The following is a 20,998-nucleotide window of genomic DNA, read 5'->3' as shown; positions in this document are numbered from 1 at the left end:
AAATCAGGCAACTTAAATGCTCACAGATGGACCTGACACTGAGATGAACATGCTTGAGCCACATTTACACATCCATATTCAGGACCAAACCACTCCATCCTCACGATGTACTTCGGATCTGTAGACATCACCGGGGAGAGGGGGTGCAACTGAACCCAAAAGTATCATATACTTGGAGTTGCATAGCCAAGTGTGATCAGACCCCCATCCAACTCCCCCCCCCACCCCACACGCACACACACACACAAACACACATATTCTCATCAGTAACATTTTTTGCCCCACTTCCCATCATTTGACCCATGAGATGTGGTTTATGATGCCATTCTGGTGTATCACTTTCCCCCCCACTTCTGGTCCTTGTGTCCAAATTTCAAGAGGCCATACCTCAAGGGACTAAAAAAAAAAAAATGACCATGGAATATAAATATACTATATACAGGGCACACAGGTCAAAGGACATCTCTGCTAAGCTTCTTCAGACACTCCACCTTCTCCACCATCGTGCCTCATGGAGCTTTTGAAGTACTTCTCCAGAGGGATTTTTGAAATTCTTGTCCAAAGGGGGTTAGGTACAGAAAAAGGCTTCTACGAGTCAAAATATATTCTAAGTGGTTTTAACATTTGTGTATGTGTTTTTTTTTTCTGGAATTTGATACATTTGGTGCCGTGTGAGAGCTGTTTTTGAGCCTGGGAGGGATCCAGAGATCTGGGGATCGCTTCAACCATCAACCAAACTCTGGTGCTAAGTCTGTAAGGACTCGAGTGTGGTATTGAGATGTATTTTGTATTGACTCGGATTTGTCTCAGACTTACTGGAATTTGTACTTGGATTTGTTTTGGTCTTGGGCATTGGTTTCATTAAATATGGTCTTGACCGAGAGTTTGTAAAAATAATGTTTGTGAGTTTGTTTGTTTTTTTACTTTTCAAATTCAGAAAGTTTGACAAGATGTAATTCTTCTAGAAAATACAGCCTAATTATGGGCACAATCCATGAATGAGGCAAACGAGTTGAAGTAAAGGCCTGGCTTCAAAAAGGATTTCATGTTTTTTGGTCTTGGTCTGGATTTGGTCTTGCTTTCATTTGGACTTGATCTTGACTTGGCCTCGACTCCCTTAAGACTTGGGCTTGACTTGTTCTCAGCTAGTCCCCCAGTCCAAAGACATGCGCTGTAGGCTGATTGGCATTTCCAAATTGTCCATAGTGTGTGAACAGGTGCGTGAATGTGTGTGATTTTACCCAGCGATGGGTCTCCAGGGTGTCCCCTGCCTTGTTCCCTGAGTTCCCTGGGATAGCCTCTAGTCTCCCCGATGGCCCTGTCTAGGAAAAGCAGTATAGAAAATGGATGGATGGATTTCAGCCATCACATATGTCCCTTCCTTGGTTCAAAACAAAATGCTTAAGGCATATGAAATAAATTGGTCCTCAGATGTTTTTACGTCTACCACCTGCTAATGGTCAGCTCACTACTACACTATAAGAAAAAAGGTTCCATCTAGCACGCCTAAAGGCTGAACCCTATGAAATTTAGTTCTTTTTTTAAAAGATTGTTCCAAGTAGGACACCTGTAACTACCCAAAAAGCACTTGAGGTACCATTTGTCTAAGATGCCTATAAAATTAAGAAGTGATATCATGCTGCGCTTACACCGAGATCCTGTTCTCTCCTTTTCTGTACTTTATCTCCTATCATGTCTGTGAGTTATTATTCCTGCACCTTCTGTTACAGCTGTATCTGCACTTTGTTCTTTATTGCCTCATCTTTTTTTTTTTTTGCCAAGCCGCAGTGTCTAACTGCTCATTTCTCTTCTTCTGCTTTCTCTACACACAGGGGCCTCTCGGCCTGGACGGTAAACCTGTGAGTATCCGTATCCAGCTTTGAGTGACAGTAGGAGGACGTGTGCATGTGTGCGAGTGTGTGGAAGCGTCCACAAACGAGAAGGATTGCAGTATTCGTGTTTTATATTAGATAGAATTCCAGTCAAAGCTGAGTGGAAGTATGGAAGACAGTTTGGTTGGGAGATTATATTAGTCTCAATTACTCTACGTTTAAAGATAAATTACAAAGGTGTGTATGGAAGCCATGTGGTGTGCTCAGCCAAAAAAAAACAACAACAACAACCCCCCCCCCCCGCTGATCAGTTATTTCCACCATCTTATATATCGTCTTTGATGACAATAATGTTTTACAGAACAGACAGAAAGCTTGCCTAGCATGCTAATTGATAGCTAGTTCACTTGTTTTTTTCCCCCCACCTTGAAGGAAAAAACATCTGCGGTCGAATTCAAAGCTAATACGACATGCTAACTGCTAGTCTCCAGATTTGATTCGTTTTGCAAAATCTATCTGTACCCAGGTGTAGGAATGTATATTTCACAACTTATCCCAATTTATCTGTTATAAATTCCCACCCGCTAGTTAGGACTCTCTCTTTTACACGATAACAACCAACATGGGAAGATGAAGGCTAACGCTTGCTAGCACAGCAAACGTTTTTTTAAGCACTTTTAACTTTTAGTCAAGTAGCTACTAGTCTAGAGGTAACATTAAAACGTTAGATAAACTAACTGCTTAGCTGGCTAACTGGAGCTCAGCACTGTGTGTGAGTAGCTTAGCTAATGTTGCTAAATCAGTCAGTTCTGTTACAACAATTGAGACTTTTTCAACACTTTTTTCGCTTCACCTTACCTTCCAGGGCTGTAGAAATCTCCGACTTAATACCTCATACATTCGTGTAACAAAAAGTCACCTTTGAATAAGCCTTTCAGATTTATTTACTACACAAAAGCCATATCATAGCATTAGCGAGTTCTGCGTTTGATCTGAGGGGGGAAAAAAATGGCCCAAGGTACTTTTAATAAACAGAATGATTGCAGATGATTCAGATTTATGACTCACTTGATGTTAATAAACCTAACGTAGCACCTTAACAGCTGGTCTATCATCTGTGGGAGGCTCTTAACACTTTATAATACATTCAGTAATGCACTTCAATGTTGATATTTATCTTCTTTATCTATACCTTGTATTTTCTCCAAAGGGTCCTCCTGGACAAAAAGGAAGTCAGGTACGTTTTTTTTTTTTTTTTTTTTTTTTAACCATTCCTCTATATGATTTGTGAGCTATACATTATCGCATGCCATCGCTTGATTGTTTTTAACCTATGTCGAACCCAGTGGGCAGTTAGAAAGGTGAATTTACAGCACAGCGTCTCTACACCCATCTGGTAGCTGTTACCCCATACTGCGTAAATGAAGGACTGTGTTTTTTATCCTCTTGTGGAGACGTCTGTCTACACAACATGTCTGTCTTCCCCAGCTATTTATCAGCTATATAGTAAGACTGCAGAGTCTTTTAGTTCATCCACCTAACCCCAACCTGAGATGGAAATAAAGGATTACACAGTAAAGGAAGAAAGTTGTGTCTTAACCCTGATTCCCATGCTGTCATTGCCAAGAGCAGTATAAACCGCTTCTGCTCGTCCAAACACCATTAATCTGTTGCTTAGTGCTTGAAAGAGATGTCAACTTGTTTTGGGGCTTGGAGAAAGAAAAATCACAATCAATTGCATTCAACATGAATCTGTGACTGTCACCGGCTGTAGGTTTGGGATTACATCATAGCACAGCATGTGACTGCAGGAAGTCGACTGAAGCTCATTTTCTGCTCATCAGTAGCTTCGCGTGTGCTGATTTCCACTGCAGATGTTCAGACTATTTACTGAGCTGGGTCACAGCTCCAGGGTCCCTGGTTCGACATGAGTTTCCTCTTGGTTCTCAGGCTACACTAAACTGTGTGTGTGTGTGTGTGTGTGTGTGTGTGTGGCGCCCTTATTATGATTCTGATTCTGATTGTGATCCTGACTCTGATTTTGATATTCATCACTCCGACTCCAAATGTCATCGCGATTCTTATTCTGACTCTGATTGTGATGCCGTGTGATTCTTATTCTTATTCTTTCTCCGATTCTGATTATGTTTCTCATTCCTATTCTGATTCTGACCCAGTGATTCCGATTCTTGTTGTGATTCTGGTTCTGAGTCCGATTGTGATTCTGATTCTTGTTCTGACTCTGATAGTGATCACGGGTTCTTATTCTGACTCTGATTCCGACTCTGATTCTTATTGCCATCCGCATCCTCATTCTGATTCTACATTGCGTTCTTACTCTGATTACATTCCTCGTCCCTATTCTGATTCTGAATCTGATTCTGAGTCTGATTCTAGTTCTGACTCTGATTGTGAGCCTGATTATTCTGACTCTGATTGTTATTCCTACCCTTGTCCTGATTCTGACTCTGATTCTTTATTGCCATCCTCATTCTCATTCTGATTCTTCTTCGCGTTCTTACACTGATTACGTTCCTCGTCCCTATTCTGATTCTGAATCTGATTCTGAGTCTGATTCTAATTCCGACTCTGATTGTGATTCCTACCCTTGTCCTGATTCTGACTCTGATTGTGATTCCTACCCTTGTCCTGATTCTGACTCTGATTGTGATTCCTGTCCTTGTCCTGATTCCGACTCTGATTCTGATTCTCATGCTTCTTCTTCTTCTTCTTCTTCTTCCTCTGATTCTGTTGCTCATTTTTATTCTGACTCTGATTGTGATTCCTACCCTTGTCCTGATTCTGACTCTGATTGTGATTCCTACCCTTGTCCTGATTCTGACTCTGATTGTGATTCCTACCCTTGTCCTGATTCTGACTCTGATTGTGATTCCTACCCTTGTCCTGATTCTGACTCTGATTGTGATTCCTATCCTTGTCCTGATTACGACTCTGATTCTGATTCTGATTCTCATGCTCCTTCTTCTTCTTCTTCTTCTTCTTCTTCTTCTTCACATTCTTACTCTGATTCTGTTTCTCATTTTTATTCTGACTCTGATTGTCATTCCTACCCTTGTCCTGATTCTGACTCTGATTCTGATTCATATTCTCATGCTCCTTCTTCTTCTTCTTCTTCTTCTTCTTCACGTTCTTACTCTGATTCTGTTGCTCATTTTTATTCTGACTCTGATTCTGATTCTCATCCTAATGCACAAACTTGTGTAATAAATAGCCGGCTGATTTACAGTATTTTGGTTTGTTGAACGGAGATCATTACAAGATACTAATACCAGACCATCTCATTTGTTCTCCACCTTTTCTGTCCCCAGGGGCCAGCTGGACCAAAAGGCGATAAGGTAAATTATCACATAGCTTATTCTCATCCCCAGCTAGCAATTTTAGGTTAGTATTACATTTTCTAAATGTCACGGTTGTAGGAACTTTAGGTTCTAAGAAGGTTTTATATCATATATACGAACGTTCCTGCAACATTGCTAGAACATGTTTGGAGAAACGCTAGCACTCGAATGATGTTAGTTTTTGTATAACACGTAAGGAACGTTCCGATAATATTGTGACGCAGAACATTTAAGGAACGTTCTGATAATATTGTTTCTGTAGCCTTATTAGTACCTTGTGTATATTTTACTGAACGTTCCGATAGCATTCTCCACACAGATTAAACCACAGGTCTAAACCTCACCTTACTGTACATGTTGCACTGTCGTGCCGAAAGGTAATTGTCTCTCGTGCTTCACAGCAACCACATGTTTTTCCAAATTGTCTAGCAGCAAACGACGCGGTTCCTCTGTGCTGCTGTGCGTGCACACGGACACGAGAACACCGGGTGTCGGACCACATCTTTAAAAAAAATAAAAAACACGCAATAAACAAAATCGAGGCTCGGAAGATTCTTTTTGATTATATCTGGAAAAAAGCCACGGGAGCTTGCCCTTAATCAGTGTCTCCCATGCTCCATGGCACAAACTTCCTTCTGCTTTTATCTCCATGTTTCTTTGCTATTGTGGAGCTGAATACATTGGACCGATGATTAGTATGCTAAAATGACATGCAAACACAGCAGAGAGTTCACAATCATTCCATTTCTGTCTTTTTTTTTTTTAAAGGGTGACCAAGGAGAGATTGGACCACGGGTAAGTTCTCATTCTTGTTGGTGAACAGACATATCTCATTATGATCAAATACTCTATGTACCGATTTAATATCACACGATATCAGTTTTAAACCCCTTTCACTCTTCTCGCTTTATTTTTCGTGATAGTAGTCAAACCTTTCAGCAAAATATCATTCCATAGAATCCAAATCATTCTGGAAACTTTTCACATAGCGTATACCATAAACAGCAGAATGTTACTCAAGGGGACGTATTTCTGTGGAAATTTCTGCATGCACACTATACTCACCTAGGTACCCATTAAAAAAACATTAAGACTGAGTCTCGAACCCTTCCCGTTATAAATTGACCCTAATTGTAGAACTGTGAGCAATCTTGAGCATTACATTTGGACTTGAATACGCTAAATGTTTATATATGTCCATGTACCTTGTAATGTGCTCTAGAGTTTACGTTCCAAGGAGCTAGGACCATCCTGAGCCGGGATATTGAGGTCTCCATAAACAGCTGTATAACCAAAATTTCTTGCGTACCATGAAACAAAGATGGCCGACAGAGTTAAACTGAGTAAAATAATTTTTTTTTTTTTTTTAAAATGGTGGTTTTCCAGTGCCAATACGTAGAAGTAAGTAAGAACATTAAAAATGGTCACGCAACCTGTACTGGACCACTTGTGATGGAATGACCCATCTGACTGAATTATGTTACCAGACCTGCCAACCTTTATTTGGCGTAGGAGCTCTGCGGTTTAACATCGGAGTACGCGGAGCACCATATGACTTGACAATACACAAAAACGCCAAGAGACGTATGAAGCTAAAACCATTCGCGAAGGTGTTTTAACTTTACCGAGATTATCCGACACCGCCTGGAAGCTCCGCCCCATCCCGCTAGTTTTGAGTCTGTAAATGTGAAATAAAGTCATATCGATATACTCTATTAACGTATACTTTACATAAGTTAGAACTATATTTATTAGGGATGCCTCTGAAATATTTCAGCTGAAAAGGATCAAAACATTTTACCTCAGAAAATAACAACAACAACAAAAGGCCAACATCCAAGTGTCAAATTTCTCCAGCTGTCTTCTCAAACACTCGACGTCGGCCGTGAGGACACTAGACAACTGATTTGGAAAAGGATTAGATCATATTTAATATCCTGTATTTAGTTTTTTTTTACGGTTTCCAGCGTATTACTGTGAAATCACCCAATAATCCACCATCCAGCTGAGGTTTTGGGATTGCCACCGCCTAGCAAGCAGTTCCCGACTGCACAGCTGATAATATCATTACACTCGTACTCTCTTTAAACCTGAAATGGTGGAATTTCCGATATATATTTTAGCTTATCGGTTCAGGAAGATTAAATCTTTAAATAGTGATTTTTTTTTGTTTTTAATGCTAAATCACAAAAACAGGGAAACTGTCACGATTGGAGGCGGAGACGGATGCAAGTGCAGATTATACGTTTTAATAAAGACCAAAACACAACACAAAAAGACAGTATGACCTTGTGGCAAAACACTAAGACTAAGAATAAGAATAAACATAAACATAAACATAAACCAAAGACCATAAACACAGCAACAGTGGCAAAGAAAGACAACCGTAAGACAAGGAGTGCAGTGCAAACTGTGGCTATATACACGTAGGTGCTCGTTAACATGACTTGATTCAGGTGCAGGTGGTCATGTGACCGTGATGCAGTGAGGTGCAGTGGCTTCTGGGAACTGTAGTCCAGAGTTCCTTCTCTGATATTACATGACAGAAACATCTCACAGTATTGTATTAGTAACTGTGATGATGTCCGTCTCACTCACAGGCCACTCACGCAGGCCTGTACAGTAATCAGATACCCATCAAGGTTTGTCCCTTCTCTGCTTCCGTACATGTGCTCTTCTGAACGCTGTCTGCGAGAGCCACCAGATTTCCCCCACTCTTCACTTCACCTGCCATTCCTCAGGCGTTTTGTCAAGGCTTTACACTCGCTCTGTAAAACACAGACGATAGTGTTTCTCTTCTGATCTTTTTCTGCTCTTCTCCCTCCATCTTTCTATTCAATCCCTTTCTGGCTGTTCAGATGGTCTTTCCTCGCTATGATCACGGCTTCATCTCTGCCGACCAGCCCACTTTCCAGAGACGTATGCTGAAGGTAGCAGGAGTGAGAGGCATGCACTGTTTACTCACGACTCCCACTTGCACTTTCTTTCATTCTTTCTCACATTAACGACACGCATGTGTGCATGTGTCTGTACCGTATGCATGCACTCAAGGGTTCAATCTTGTTTTTCCAGTTCGAGCTAGCAGTGATTAATAGCAAAGTGTGCACACAGTGGGCCTCGTTTATGAAACTGGATACCGAATAGATTTATTCGTAAATCATATGCAGGACCATTTACTCAAGAAATCAGGAAAAGTCAGTTCGTTTGGGAAAGCATTCATATCTCGCATCTCGCTGCTGAGTTTGTATAAGTTGACGCGTTAGGGGACTCGCTAAAGTAAACCTCATTTGATCGGCGTCAAATCATATAATTTGTGATGACGTCCAGTGATTTTATGTATGGATTACGCTGTCAGGTTTAAATCGGTTCTTGATTTCAGTTATTCACGGATTTAATAAAAAATGTTGTCACCACATGCAGTCATTTCATATTCGAGAAAGAAAGCAATCCAAAACAAATCCATAAATGAAGACAAATAACACTCGGCATTCATCCATCCATCCATCCGTTCATCTTCTATACCGCTTATCCTTCAGGGTCACGGGGAACCTGGAGCCTATCCCAGGGAGCTTGGGGCACAAGGTGGGGGACACCGTGGACGGGGTGCCAATCCATCGCAGGGCACACTCACATACACATTTATACACTGCAGACACTTTGGACACGCCAATCAGCCTACCATGCATGTGTTTGGACTGGGGGAGGAAACCGGTGAACCCGGAGGAAACCCCCGCAGCACGGGGAGAACATGTGAACTCCGCACACACAGGGCAGTGACGAGAATTGAAACCCCAACCCTGGAGGTGTGATGCTAACCGCTAAGCCACTGTATGGCCCACTAGGCATTCATTTAGGACAAAAATAATGGCGCCCTATAAAAGGATCCAGAGTTGATGAGTGTTTACGATAGCCGACACGCCACAATGCGCATTACTTGAAGACCCTTTCACCTTTTAGTCATCATTTTGCCTTTTATGGAGTCACTTATGTAAATGCGGTATGATCGCAGTGAAACGATAATGTAAATAGCAGGAATTTACATAAAAAGGATCAACGAGGCCCGTTGTGTGTAACTCGAGCTAGTCATTATTGCTAACTTACAATTCACTGTAACATACTAGTCTTACAACTGATCGATATAAATGTATAAAGAGGTCACGTAAAGGTAATGCAAACGTATTTAAAAGGTAAAAGCATCTTATCCATAGGGAGAGACTCCGACTTGTCAGAAGCTCATGTCATATACAAATTCATTCTGCTCTTATCATCAGGGTGACCAAGGCCAGACCGGTCCACCAGGTCCTCCAGGCCCACCCGGACCCCCTGGGCCAAGAGGTCCTCCTGGAAACACGGGGAAGGACGGACCCCGGGGTCCCCCTGGAGAACAAGTGAGGCATATCGATTGATGTGTTTGTGTAATTGTTTGATTATATAGGTGCAGGGATTTAATAGTGTAGTCTTTTTGTTAGGGATTATGTAAGAAATCCACAGTCAAGATTAAAAAAACAACAACAAGCAAGCAAAGGTCAAAACTAGTGTTCATAGCAACAGAAATGTTAAAGCGCACCAATTATGGATTTGAAACGTGCCCAATTTTGTTTTAAAGGCCTCATACATTAGATTTCCATGCATCCGAGGTCAAAAAACACTTTAATGTGCTCATAATTTACATTTCAGCATTACCTCACCCCCCAGTGTCACAAACGACTCGTTAAATGATCCGTTCTAAAGGATTCGTTCTAAACTCCTCCTTTCAGAGAGCATACTCTGCTCTGATTGGTCAGACATCCCAGTCTGTTGTGATTGGTCTATCACTGTCAGCGAGCAGACGATGAAGACCAGACGCGAGGCTTTTTGTTACAAACCTACATAGGTTAGTGCAGGAAGTGAGTCTGGAATCACTAACGACTCGATTCAGCTGTTCAGAATCGATTCCTTCTTTTAGGAGTCAATAACTCAAGTTTGTCCTGCGCTTTGATTTTTGAAACTTTGCAGATTTTTTACATTCACCAGCAGCTCTATAACACACATGAAAGGTCATATTTGAAAAACCATAATAGGTGCACTTTAACCACATCACGACAGCACAATAATGTTCAAATGTCAGCTGTAACACCCCCCAAAAAAACAGAGCAAACGTACAGTTTGATTGAATCAAAATGATTCAATCCCCAGTGCAAATCAGGTTTATTGTCAAAATTTACAGACTTTCAGCTGTTTGCAACGAACAAATCAAACAAAAGCAACTGGAGAAATCATTGTACGTTGCATTTTCAGTTGAGTTTGAGGAAACCACTTGAAGCGTTCGTCGTGTTGAACTATTTCCACTGCTTTTGTTTGATTTGTTCATCGCAAACCGCTGAAAGTCTGTACATTTTGACATTAAACCTGATTCGCAGTGGGGGTCGAATCATTCTGATTGCAACTGCAGTTCATCAAATCCAAACTGTGATCTGTGTGAAAAATACTGCCGAGAAAATAGACTGAGGATTTGTACTGATCTGGTTTTGGTGAAGCCTAGCTTCAGTTTTGTGGCTACATGTCCTCTCTCTCTCTCTCTCTCTCTCTCTCTCTCTCTCTCTCTTTCTCTCTCTCTTTCTCTCTTTCTCGCTCTTTCTCTCTCTCTGTCTTTCTCTTTTTTTCTCTCTCTTTCTCTCACTCTCTCCCTCTCTTTCTTTCTCTCTTTCTCTCTCTATCCCTCTTTCTTTCTCTCTCTCTTTCTCTGTCTCTCTCTTTCTCTCGCTCTCTCCCTATCTTTCTCTCTCTTTGTCACGCTCTGTTTCTCTCTCTCACTCTCTTTCTCTCTCTCCCAATCCTTCTCACTCTTTCTCTCTCTCTTTCTCACTCTCTCTTTCTCTCTCTCTATCCTTCTCACTCTTTCTCTCTCTCTTTCTCACTCTCTTTCTCTCTTTCTCTCTCTCTATCCTTCTCATTCTTTCTCTCTCTCGCTCTCTCCCTCTCTTTCTCTCTCTCTTTCTCACTCCCTCTTTCTTTCTCTTTTTCTCTCTCTCTCTTTCTCTCTCTCTTTCTCTCTCCCGATCCTTCTCACTCTTTCTCTCTCTCTTTCTCTCTCTCTTTCTCACTCTCTCTCTCTTTCTCTCTCTCTCTCTATCCCTCTCTCTCTTTCTCTCTCTCGTTCTCACTCTCTCTCTCTTTCTCTCTCTCTATCCTTCTCTCTCTTTCTCTCTCTCTCTCTCAATCCCTCTCTCTCTTTTTCCCTCTCTTTCTCTGGGAATTATTCTGTGGTTATCTTTAGCCTTTATAACGCCCGGACCAGCAGTGTCGTTGGCTCGCAACTATAAAGGAACGACTGACATCTGCATCTAATGAAAGGTTCACGCGCTGGCAGCGTTCATAAAAACAAGCAACTGATGCATATTTCTATAACCAAATGGCATCAAACAATAAAGTGCATGAAGTAGTCCTAATTGAAATCATATTCTTCCACTTGTGCTTGTACAGCTTGGGATTTTAACTATGATGTATTAATATGATAGGTTTAAAGCATTAACGTTATATCTACTGATGTTTCATGACTAAAAACGCCTGCACTTTCTCGTATAAACCAAAGAACAATACATTTTATATGTTCTGTAAATTCTTTACGACTTCTATTCAACGTTCCCGAAGGGAAAGTGCGATCCTGGACTCCACATGGACATACATGCGTCACTTTTTCATGGATGAGGAGCAAAACACAAAGATTTACAGCCCCATCAGTTGGTTCTCAGAACTGATAGACAAATAAATGGATGATGAAATTATGTGAATAGAGAATCCGACTCTTTGCCCTCTCTTCATCCATCTTGAGCGCAGATGTTTCAGTGGAAGTGAAGAACTGCTTAATGTTGCCCCCTAGTGCTCATGTGATGCTTCTGCACCCTGAACCTAATCCACTGTATCGATCTCTCTCCGTCCATCTCTCTCTGTCTATCTCTCTATGTCTGTATTTCTCTCTCTCTCTCTCTCTCTCTCTCTCTCTCTCTCTCTCTCTCTCTCTCTCTTTAGGGTGCCCCTGGGAACAATGGACATCAGGTTGGTGTTCTGTCCTATGTTTATCCTATTATATACTTACCATCAGCTATCAGCTCCGGCCCTCTTTCGCATAGTGTCAAAAGGTTGACAAATATTAACTTTTGTATTGCTCTATCTCTCTCTCTCTCTCTCTCTCTCTCTCTCTCTCTCTCTCTCACACACACACAGGGACTGAGAGGTTTACCAGGTGATCCGGTAAGGTCCCTAAAAATCATACTCTACTCAGAGAGCACTCCTTTAGGTTTAGAAAGTGCGTGCCTGTGTGCGTGCATGTGTGCGTGCGTGCATGTGTGTGTGTGTGTTAGGGCTGCACGATTATGGCCAAAATGATAATCATGATTATTTTGATCAATATTAAGATATCAATTATTTATGACGATTATTCGTTGATTTTAGTGACAACATATTTTTATTGCACTTTCACATTTATTAAGTTTTCTCATGCCACAGTATAACACACAAGTAGGCATTGAGAAAACTTGAGCTGGTCAATTATGACAGAATTTAGGAACATAGTGTGAGCCATGACACATTCATTTACCTTCTGACAAACTAAATGTAATATTTTCAGTTAATTTTACAGGCTGTTTGCAAAAAAACAACAAACGTTAACCTGTTCCACCTTCTAAACAAATACGATAAACCTCAATGTTCAGTGTTTGAAGTCGGCTCCTCTTAAAAATATTTAAAGCTACACTATTAGACATTTTCCACTGTCATGGTTCTGGGCTGGAGTCAGTTCTCGAACCGCTCTGTGTATATTGTGTATATATCTGAATAATCTCATATAGGATGTGATTGGGTGAGTTCATTTACCCGTCAGATGCAAAGCGCTTTAGTTTAATGGTGTTCATTACTGCTCCAATGCTCCGGTCAGGATTTTTATGACCGATACCGATCCAGATACCAATCTTTTTTTATTTAAGCTTTAATCAGGAGGTCGGTCATAAACAGTTAAATATAAGCTCTCTGCTCGTGGTCACTGTTAATTGAGTTAAAATAATAGCAATGAGAAATACTGTTGGTTAATTGATAAATAAACAAGCATAAAATATTTATTTTTAATGATCTTAAAAACAATAGAGAGTCCTAATTAAAAGTAGACTAATACAAAAATTATCCATATTAGGAAAAAGGCTAATAGCTTTCTAAGGAGATAGCGAACTAAGCTTAATGTCAAATTGATATTAAATGCAACCCATAGTAATTAAGCATTATTTCATTTCTCATTTTATTGATATTTTATGAAGTTATTATAATATCTATTTTTTATATTAAATGATTTATTTATAACTAAGCACATTTTCTGTCTTTACATTTTAGTAGTTTTATTTTTGTTTGTCAATCAGTTTTAGATGGGTTCCCCCAGTACAGTGTTGCCATGTCTGCTGATAATATTGTGTTTTGGGGGGGGTGTTAATCAAAACATGGAAACTGGAGTTGACTTTTCTAGTGATATCTGGCAAACCTGAGTTTAAATGAAGTGAATTAGAGTTAGTGAAGGAGAGCGGCAGTGTACTGTTTGTTTACAGACTGAACAGTTGCTACTCTTGATTATGATCGGTGAGGAATTTTTTAATAAAGAAGTTTGAATTAAACCCACCTTGTAGCGTTAGATTAGCGTTAAATTATTATTATTAATTTACTCCGCGCGAAGCCTCTGTCTCTACACGAGCAGGTCGCAGGTTCCGGTCATTTTGCGGGATCAATAAAAGATGGCGGTTGTGAGATGGGGAAGTTGACAGAAGCAGATGATGTACAGAGTTACTTGTCATCATAATGGCTTCTCTGCAGTATTTACACACTTGTTCGGTTGACTGAGGTGATGAAAAGCAGTGTGAAAGTAACTGTAGATGCATTTTGGACTTCCTGTAGTTTTTATCCCGATTGTATTATACAACTCCGAACAGGTCACTCGCACCGGTGCGAATAAATATTTATTCACAGTCGCACAAAATACTTTTCAGTCACAAACGCGGGTGAAATGGTCGCACTGTAGAGCCCTGAGTTTATCTGCAAAGTTTTTTCCCGTTCGGCGTGATGACGTTTAATGTCCCCGACAACCTCTGTAGTGCCATTTAGCATCATGTTAATGTCATGATTTCCCCTTGAAGCGAAGCTGGCAGCTCGAGCGCTAAAATGCTAATACCATTTCCGGGTTTTGGCACTACAAAATGACGTCATCCCTGCGCCGCTCTGTGGTGATTGGCTGTAAGTGTAGGAAGCGCTTGATTTGATCTGCAGCGGAGTTTTCTATTAGCGGAGGACGAACTTTAAACGTTAATATCGCAGTCAATCCTGTACATTTAATCGTGGGCAGTCAAAATCGTAATCGCAATCGATGTTCGGTTAATTGTGCAGCCCTAGTGTGTGTGTGTAAGCTTACTTGGCCTTAAACTTAGTTCTTAGTACAGCATCGGTGTGTCTTTGTGTTCATGCTTCTCCGACTAACACTCAGGGTGAAGATGGTCAACCAGGTTATCCAGGACCCCAGGGACCCCCGGGGTCAAAGGTTAGAGGATTTACACTCATTAATCCCACTATAAAAGCATAACATGTTCTTTCCTTTAACTATTTCCCCTATGGCTTTAATATTGCATATATAATAGGCCATAAAGTGACTGATCACAAGCACACTATTTCTATGAGTACAACATTTTGCATTAGACAGCACTGAGGAATTCATTATGAGGGTAAAAACTGTGGCTTTTATTTGCATTATTTTAAGAAAATGGTTATTAAACAATCTAACCGGACAGTTAGTGATGAAGACATGAGAAGCAAGTGTTTTTGTGTTATTGTAGCATAAATCCTAAGAGCCAACCATGTTCCAATATGCAAATGCAGGCCATGTAAAGTAAACAGTATGAAATGTTACACTGGTTTACCAGGGGAAGGGGCGGGAACATGTTATGTATGCAAATTTGGATATGTGCAGAATATTTACATATTTGCATATTCATAGATTTCTTGATTTGGGTGTAGTGTAGTTGCTTCTGTGCATTTTTTGTTGTTTAAGGTTGTTTAATGGCATTGTTGTTTAACCTCCATCTCAAGAAATGTATTATTCAATACAGGAAATATATATATATATACATATATTCTCCATTATTATAATTATTAAGTTTTGTATGAGATTGCATCAGGTTGATCGAGCAAATCCCAAATCCAAGCCTCTCGGAAATAAAGGTACCGAACTGTACCTTTCCTTTTCATTGGAGTGGTACCATAAAGAACCTTTAGTATGTATATTTTACCTGAGAATGTGTATGTGGTGTAGCTTTAATTAGCCTTTACAGTGAATCTTTAAAGGTACATGAGTGGTCCTTAAAGTTTGATTGTGTACCGTCAATTATTTGTAAAGGTGAAAGGTACAAAAGATGTATTCTGGATGGTACCACTCCAGCGACACATACAGTTCGGTACCTTTATTTCTGATGGAGTACTGTAAGTGAGAGTGTGTTTGGTCAAATGTCCTTTTGTTTTGCAGGGACAACGCGGTGAACCAGGAGCCAAAGGTGACCAAGGCATGGATGGTCTCCCTGGCCTTAAAGTAAGCATGCACAAAGATCTGCTCACTCCTTCGTAGTTTAGGCTCAGCTGTATTCTTACGCTATACACTTACCTGTAAAAATGGATTCAATTAAGAGGTGATCTATAGTTTGATGTTTCATTATGTTTTGTGTGGGGTTTATTTTTTTTTCCAGGGAGACAAAGGAGAAGTTGGAGAAACAGGACCTCAGGGAGAAACGGTGAATGAAGGGGGGAGGGGGGGAGATCATGTGACTTAAAGAAATCACAACTTTCCAGCTATTCCAAATTATTGATGATGAGATATGAGATGTTTTTTGTATGTTTTTTTATTTTACTCATTACCCATCAGCATCAGCATGTCACATGACCATGTCACATGTCCCACTGATCACTCACACCTGTTCTGTGTTCCTAATGGACACCCTTCTTTAAGTTCTGGTTTCTGTGTGTGTCATTGTCAAGATTTTGTCGTCGTGTGTGCCACAGCCGTACTCACAGCCTGCCTGGTGTTGCCTATTATCCGTCGTTTATGTTTATGGTTCTTGTTTTCACAGTTTTGGTTGTTTGTGTTGCACGTTATACGTTAAAATCCGCCCTTGCATCTGTTGCCTTTTACGAATCCCTGACACACTGCAGTTATAGAGTAGCTAACAAGTAATGTTGGACATCTGTCTCATCCAAAATATTGTCTATACTGACTATACAAAATATTGTCTATACTATTGTCCAGCACTGACACCGGAGACTCCTTCCATAAATGTTAAGCAAAAAAACATGTCCCTACGGAAACTTCACAGTGTCAGCGATGAAATGTTTTTCTGTTTCGGGGGAGCGTGTGTTGAATTTATTTGTGATGTCACACTCCATAGTAGAGATGTATTTCTTTTTACCTAGCCTACTAGGTTGAAATTTTTTCATTTTATTGTGATATATGGCGTATTACTATCAAAAAAGCTTTAGCTGTGCAGTTTTATCCTTGTACCAATGTTACTGTGGAGGCTTGTGAATTTTTTTTCACATCCCCCCCTTTTCTCATCGCCCTGCTCACCAGCAGCTAAACACTGAGGCCCTGTTTACACTAGTGCGTTTGCATTTTTTTCATTTTGCTACGGTTACGCCGGTCGTCTACACTACTCCGGCGGAGGCTTTCGGAAACGCCGAAGACCCCATTTTAGTTTGAAAACTCCGGGCTCACGTTTCAGCGTAAACAGACCAAATCGAAGACTTTTGAAAATCAAGTCGTGGCTCCGCCCACATTCGCCTCCTGATTGAGTCTTCTGGATCATCGCGTATCCTTCCCTGATTCGTCAAGCCCCTACCGTATGACCGTTACGCTACCTCGATCGTGTACACAACAACACGGAGACTGAACCCCAAGCTTTGTTGGCTTTGTCATCATTCTTAGCAGCCATTGTGCAGTTCAATTCTGTATTTTATAAAACTGCAGCTGCTACACGCACAAGAGGCGAGCTACGATTAGAGAAATCGCCAACAAATCTCATTTCGTGTGGCGCAAGTCCTACATGGAACACCGGTTTGGACTAGCAACCGACTTCCTGTTTACACTTGTATGCGCATGCCCAGTGTACGAGTGGTCATGTGACGTGTGTTTTCGGTCGTGTAGTGTGGACGGAGATTATTTCCGAAACACAGCGGAAACGCCAGTGTGGACGAGGATCCACGCTGTTTTAAAAACGAAAACGCACTAGTGTAAACAGGGCCAGAGTCACGATACTCTACACACAGAAACCCAACTACTGACTAACTACTGACTAATCTTATAACAGACTTGCGGTGATAGAATTTGTTTATACTGATTGAAAATGTCGGGGGAACGGAACGCCAGTGTACTGCGAGAAAGAGTTCAATAATGAAGCTTTAAAAAAAAAATTCTTATAACTGGAGCATCCGGCATCCAAGTCTCAGTAAATGAGTTACTATAGAAACGATAACGTATTAGAACAAGTGCAGTAATATAAACCTGTGATTTGCCATGTAGTACATATGTAGTATGTTACATATGTAACAGTTTTATACTCGTTCCATCATAAAATAACCCAATGAAGAATGTTAAAACACGCAAGCTGTCATTAATATATATATATTAGTGTATTTTAACGCGTCACCAACGCGGACACGGTGCGCCATAGAATCTCAGTGGAGTTGCTGTATAATTATTAGCTATATAATACTCAACATATTGATATTACTGTAGTTTTAGTGTAACTGAAGTGTGCTGTGTTTGAAATTCGACCTTCTCTCATGTTTGATGTTTGACGATCAGGGTCTTCCGGGTGAGAAAGGTGCGTCGGGCTCGAGTGACGTCATCGCCTTCAACGACAAAATACTAGATGCTTTTAAGGTAAGACATGATGACGAATGGAATTTGTCTTTTAAAGGAATTCTACTGTAAGATATCGTCCTAGAGTATGAACACGGTACACAGATTACACAGATGCTAGTTTGTAACATGAGATAATTCGTTCATAACAGACCCACGATACCGCGTTTTCTTTTCCGAGAACGATACCGACACCGAGACGTTGAGCATCAGACGATATCGATACCTATCCGATATTGTTTTCTTTAAAAGCTGCTAAACTTTTTATTTTTCATTTTTTATGAAAACGTAATGTCTGGAAAACGTATATAAAGCTCTGGTACTGGAGACTCCTTCCAAAAACGTAACTAAACATCTCCTTACAGAAAACGTAACACCATATCAACAATTATAGCAGTGTGTTTTATTCTGTATCGATTTATTATTAGCCCTAGGTTAGGTTATGAGTGTCTGCTAAACAAGTCCCTATGAAGGAATTGTTACTATAGAAACGAGAACATATTAGAACAACCTGTCATTTATTTATGTTACAAAGCTTTATGTTACCAACACCTTCCGATTGAAGAAATCAGCTGCGATGTTACGTCTTAATTACACGAAAGGATTAGCTAACAATTTTCTAATATATAAAAGAGAGGTAAATTCACGTCTTGGCAAATCTTAGTCATGCGGTTTACGAATTGTTTTTCAAATGCAACATTAACAGGGGTGTAAAAATACAGAAAGGTTTTATATGTATAATTATATGCATAAAATATAAAGAACCGTGTCAAAATCATAAAAGTAGAAGTAGCTAGTTGACAGAGTTACTAAGTACAAACGGCAAGGCTTGGCCATGTGTGTACGAGTCCATTTCCTTTATATACTACAAAACAGACAGGAACTGAGGGACTACAGTTAATACAGAGTCCTAATATTCAGAGCAGGGAGCCCTCTGGTGGTGTGGAGGTGAAATGACAGCTGTGAAAACTTCTCGATTTATATATATATTTATATATATATATATATATATATATATATATATATATATATATATATTTTAATGAATTTAGTAGCTTTATAAAAGATGTATGCAATGCTTCAAGTCTTAATAAAGTGTTAAACTCAAAGCTTTATCTGAAGTGCGTTACTTCTTCCCTGGCAGGCGATCCACACCATCAGTGTTTCGGTAATCCTGATGAAAGCATGGGATGGATGTTTTATATATATATACGTTTAACATGTTCTTATCTAACAGTGTGAATTTGAAAATTATTTCTAGACACTCGAGTCGTTTGTGATTGTGTGACACGCATGCAGCAAATTCACAATCAATACCTTAATAAAAATAGATTTGAACTGACCAGCTTGGATTGATTTCACAGTAAATAACAGACCGGAAACTCAGTGTATACAGTACATACTATGTATATATAGAGTTTCCGGTTTATTATGTGTCGTGTTTAGGTGTTTGGAGGAAATTTCTGTAAATAAATGTAGGTGATCAGTGTGTCAGTTGCATTCTGGTGCATGATGAGAGTGTTTAATACTCTTCAGGGCGTGCCGTTTTTCCTACAGTAAGAGTTTATTCTATTTTATTTTTATTTTCATAATTATTAATAAAATCATTTTCTTCGTAATATGTAGAACATTTAGATGTTTATAATTTAGTTAGACTATGATTTAGTTAAATTCTGGAAAAAAAAAATAGTTTTTGATGGTTCATTGGGCAATTAAAGGTTCTTAGTTTCCATTAAAAGGGTTCTGATAGGAAAATACTCTGTTGCAGGGTTCTGCATAGAACCTTTAAGGGCTCCACCAGAGGTTAATCTGTATACTCAGAGGGAAAAAAAAAAGGATTTTTCAAGGGTTTGCTGGATCATTAAGAGTTGTTAGCCTCTTAAAGGGTTCTACATGGAAACTCTTTCAGACAGAAAAACAGCAGAAGCACATGGAGGCACATTTTGATAGGGAAACGTTACGGGTTCCAACAGAGGTTAAATCATTACACTCTTACAAAAAAAAGATGGCATAATTAAGGGTTCTTAATTTAGGCTCCTAGAAGGATTCTGCTTGGAACCCTTTATTGTAGGGTTCGATATAGAAGTGTTGAAGTGTTTTCCCAGAGGAATAAACCGTGTGGGGAAGGTTTGTAGTATTCAGAGCTGATTAACGTTCACCTTTGCTCTGCTATGGAGTGTAGCACAACGTGTAGCACGACGTATGAAAATGCCTTACAGATTACAAAACATCCGTTAACTGTGTCGCTCGTCTTTTTGTGACAGGGACCGGCGGGTCCTCCTGGACCTCCAGGACCACCTGGACCTCCGGGAAAGGACGGGACAAAGGTGAGCTAGAACACGAAGTACATTTCGTCTGATGTTCCAGTAATATACAGATGCAGTGATGAAGGGTGTGTTAACAGTGTGGCTGTCTCGTGTGTGTGTGTGTGTGTGTGTGTGTTAATACAGGGAGAACTGGGCTTACCTGGACTTGCTGGCGTAGATGGAGAGAAGGTGATCCCCTTTAAAGAACGACACGTCGTACTTTTTATCCATTTCTAGTTACATTAAAAAACCTCCTTCCGTAAATAAAGGTCTCTTCACAGAAAACGTATCTCGCTCGCGCCATAGCAACGGCTTTTTAAAACGATGTGTGTGTGTGACGCGTCCGCCGTGTAAGTCCCTGTGTATGAGTTGTTACTATGGAAACAATAACGTACTACAGCATTGTTAGTTAGTTAGTGTATGCGGTGTGACGTTACAGCTTGCAGCACAAACATTCAAAATATGAATTTTTAGGACAAAATTGTTCATTTTTGAATTCATAAGTAAATATTATAGACGTCGGTCCACCAGAATCTGTGCTGCTGTAAAGACAAGACCAGAAAAGACCACGTTTGCCTTATGAGGAAATAA

The 20,998-nt window shown here is 40.1% G+C and overlaps 1 protein-coding gene across 1 annotated transcript in view; it reads left to right on the top strand.

The window, feature by feature from the left end:
* The first annotated feature begins 1,769 nt into the window (after positions 1-1,769).
* col23a1a (collagen type XXIII alpha 1 chain a) overlaps positions 1,770-20,998 on the top strand; it is a 28,813-nt gene continuing 9,584 nt past the window's right edge. Inside the window, exons 1-15 of the mRNA XM_053631847.1 lie at positions 1,770-1,859; positions 3,043-3,069; positions 5,162-5,188; positions 5,960-5,986; positions 8,050-8,121; positions 9,463-9,579; positions 12,200-12,226; positions 12,395-12,421; positions 14,685-14,738; positions 15,717-15,779; positions 15,934-15,978; positions 18,045-18,122; positions 19,246-19,269; positions 20,366-20,428; positions 20,552-20,596. Coding sequence (XP_053487822.1) covers positions 8,050-8,121; positions 9,463-9,579; positions 12,200-12,226; positions 12,395-12,421; positions 14,685-14,738; positions 15,717-15,779; positions 15,934-15,978; positions 18,045-18,122; positions 19,246-19,269; positions 20,366-20,428; positions 20,552-20,596 — 615 coding nt within the window. The 5' untranslated portion in view covers positions 1,770-1,859; positions 3,043-3,069; positions 5,162-5,188; positions 5,960-5,986. The remainder of the gene's footprint in view (positions 1,860-3,042; positions 3,070-5,161; positions 5,189-5,959; positions 5,987-8,049; positions 8,122-9,462; positions 9,580-12,199; positions 12,227-12,394; positions 12,422-14,684; positions 14,739-15,716; positions 15,780-15,933; positions 15,979-18,044; positions 18,123-19,245; positions 19,270-20,365; positions 20,429-20,551; positions 20,597-20,998) is intronic.

Source organism: Ictalurus furcatus, chromosome 8, assembly GCF_023375685.1.
Source record: "Ictalurus furcatus strain D&B chromosome 8, Billie_1.0, whole genome shotgun sequence".
NCBI classification, from domain to species: domain Eukaryota; kingdom Metazoa; phylum Chordata; class Actinopteri; order Siluriformes; family Ictaluridae; genus Ictalurus; species Ictalurus furcatus.
This window is presented reverse-complemented; position numbering and strand designations above follow the sequence as displayed.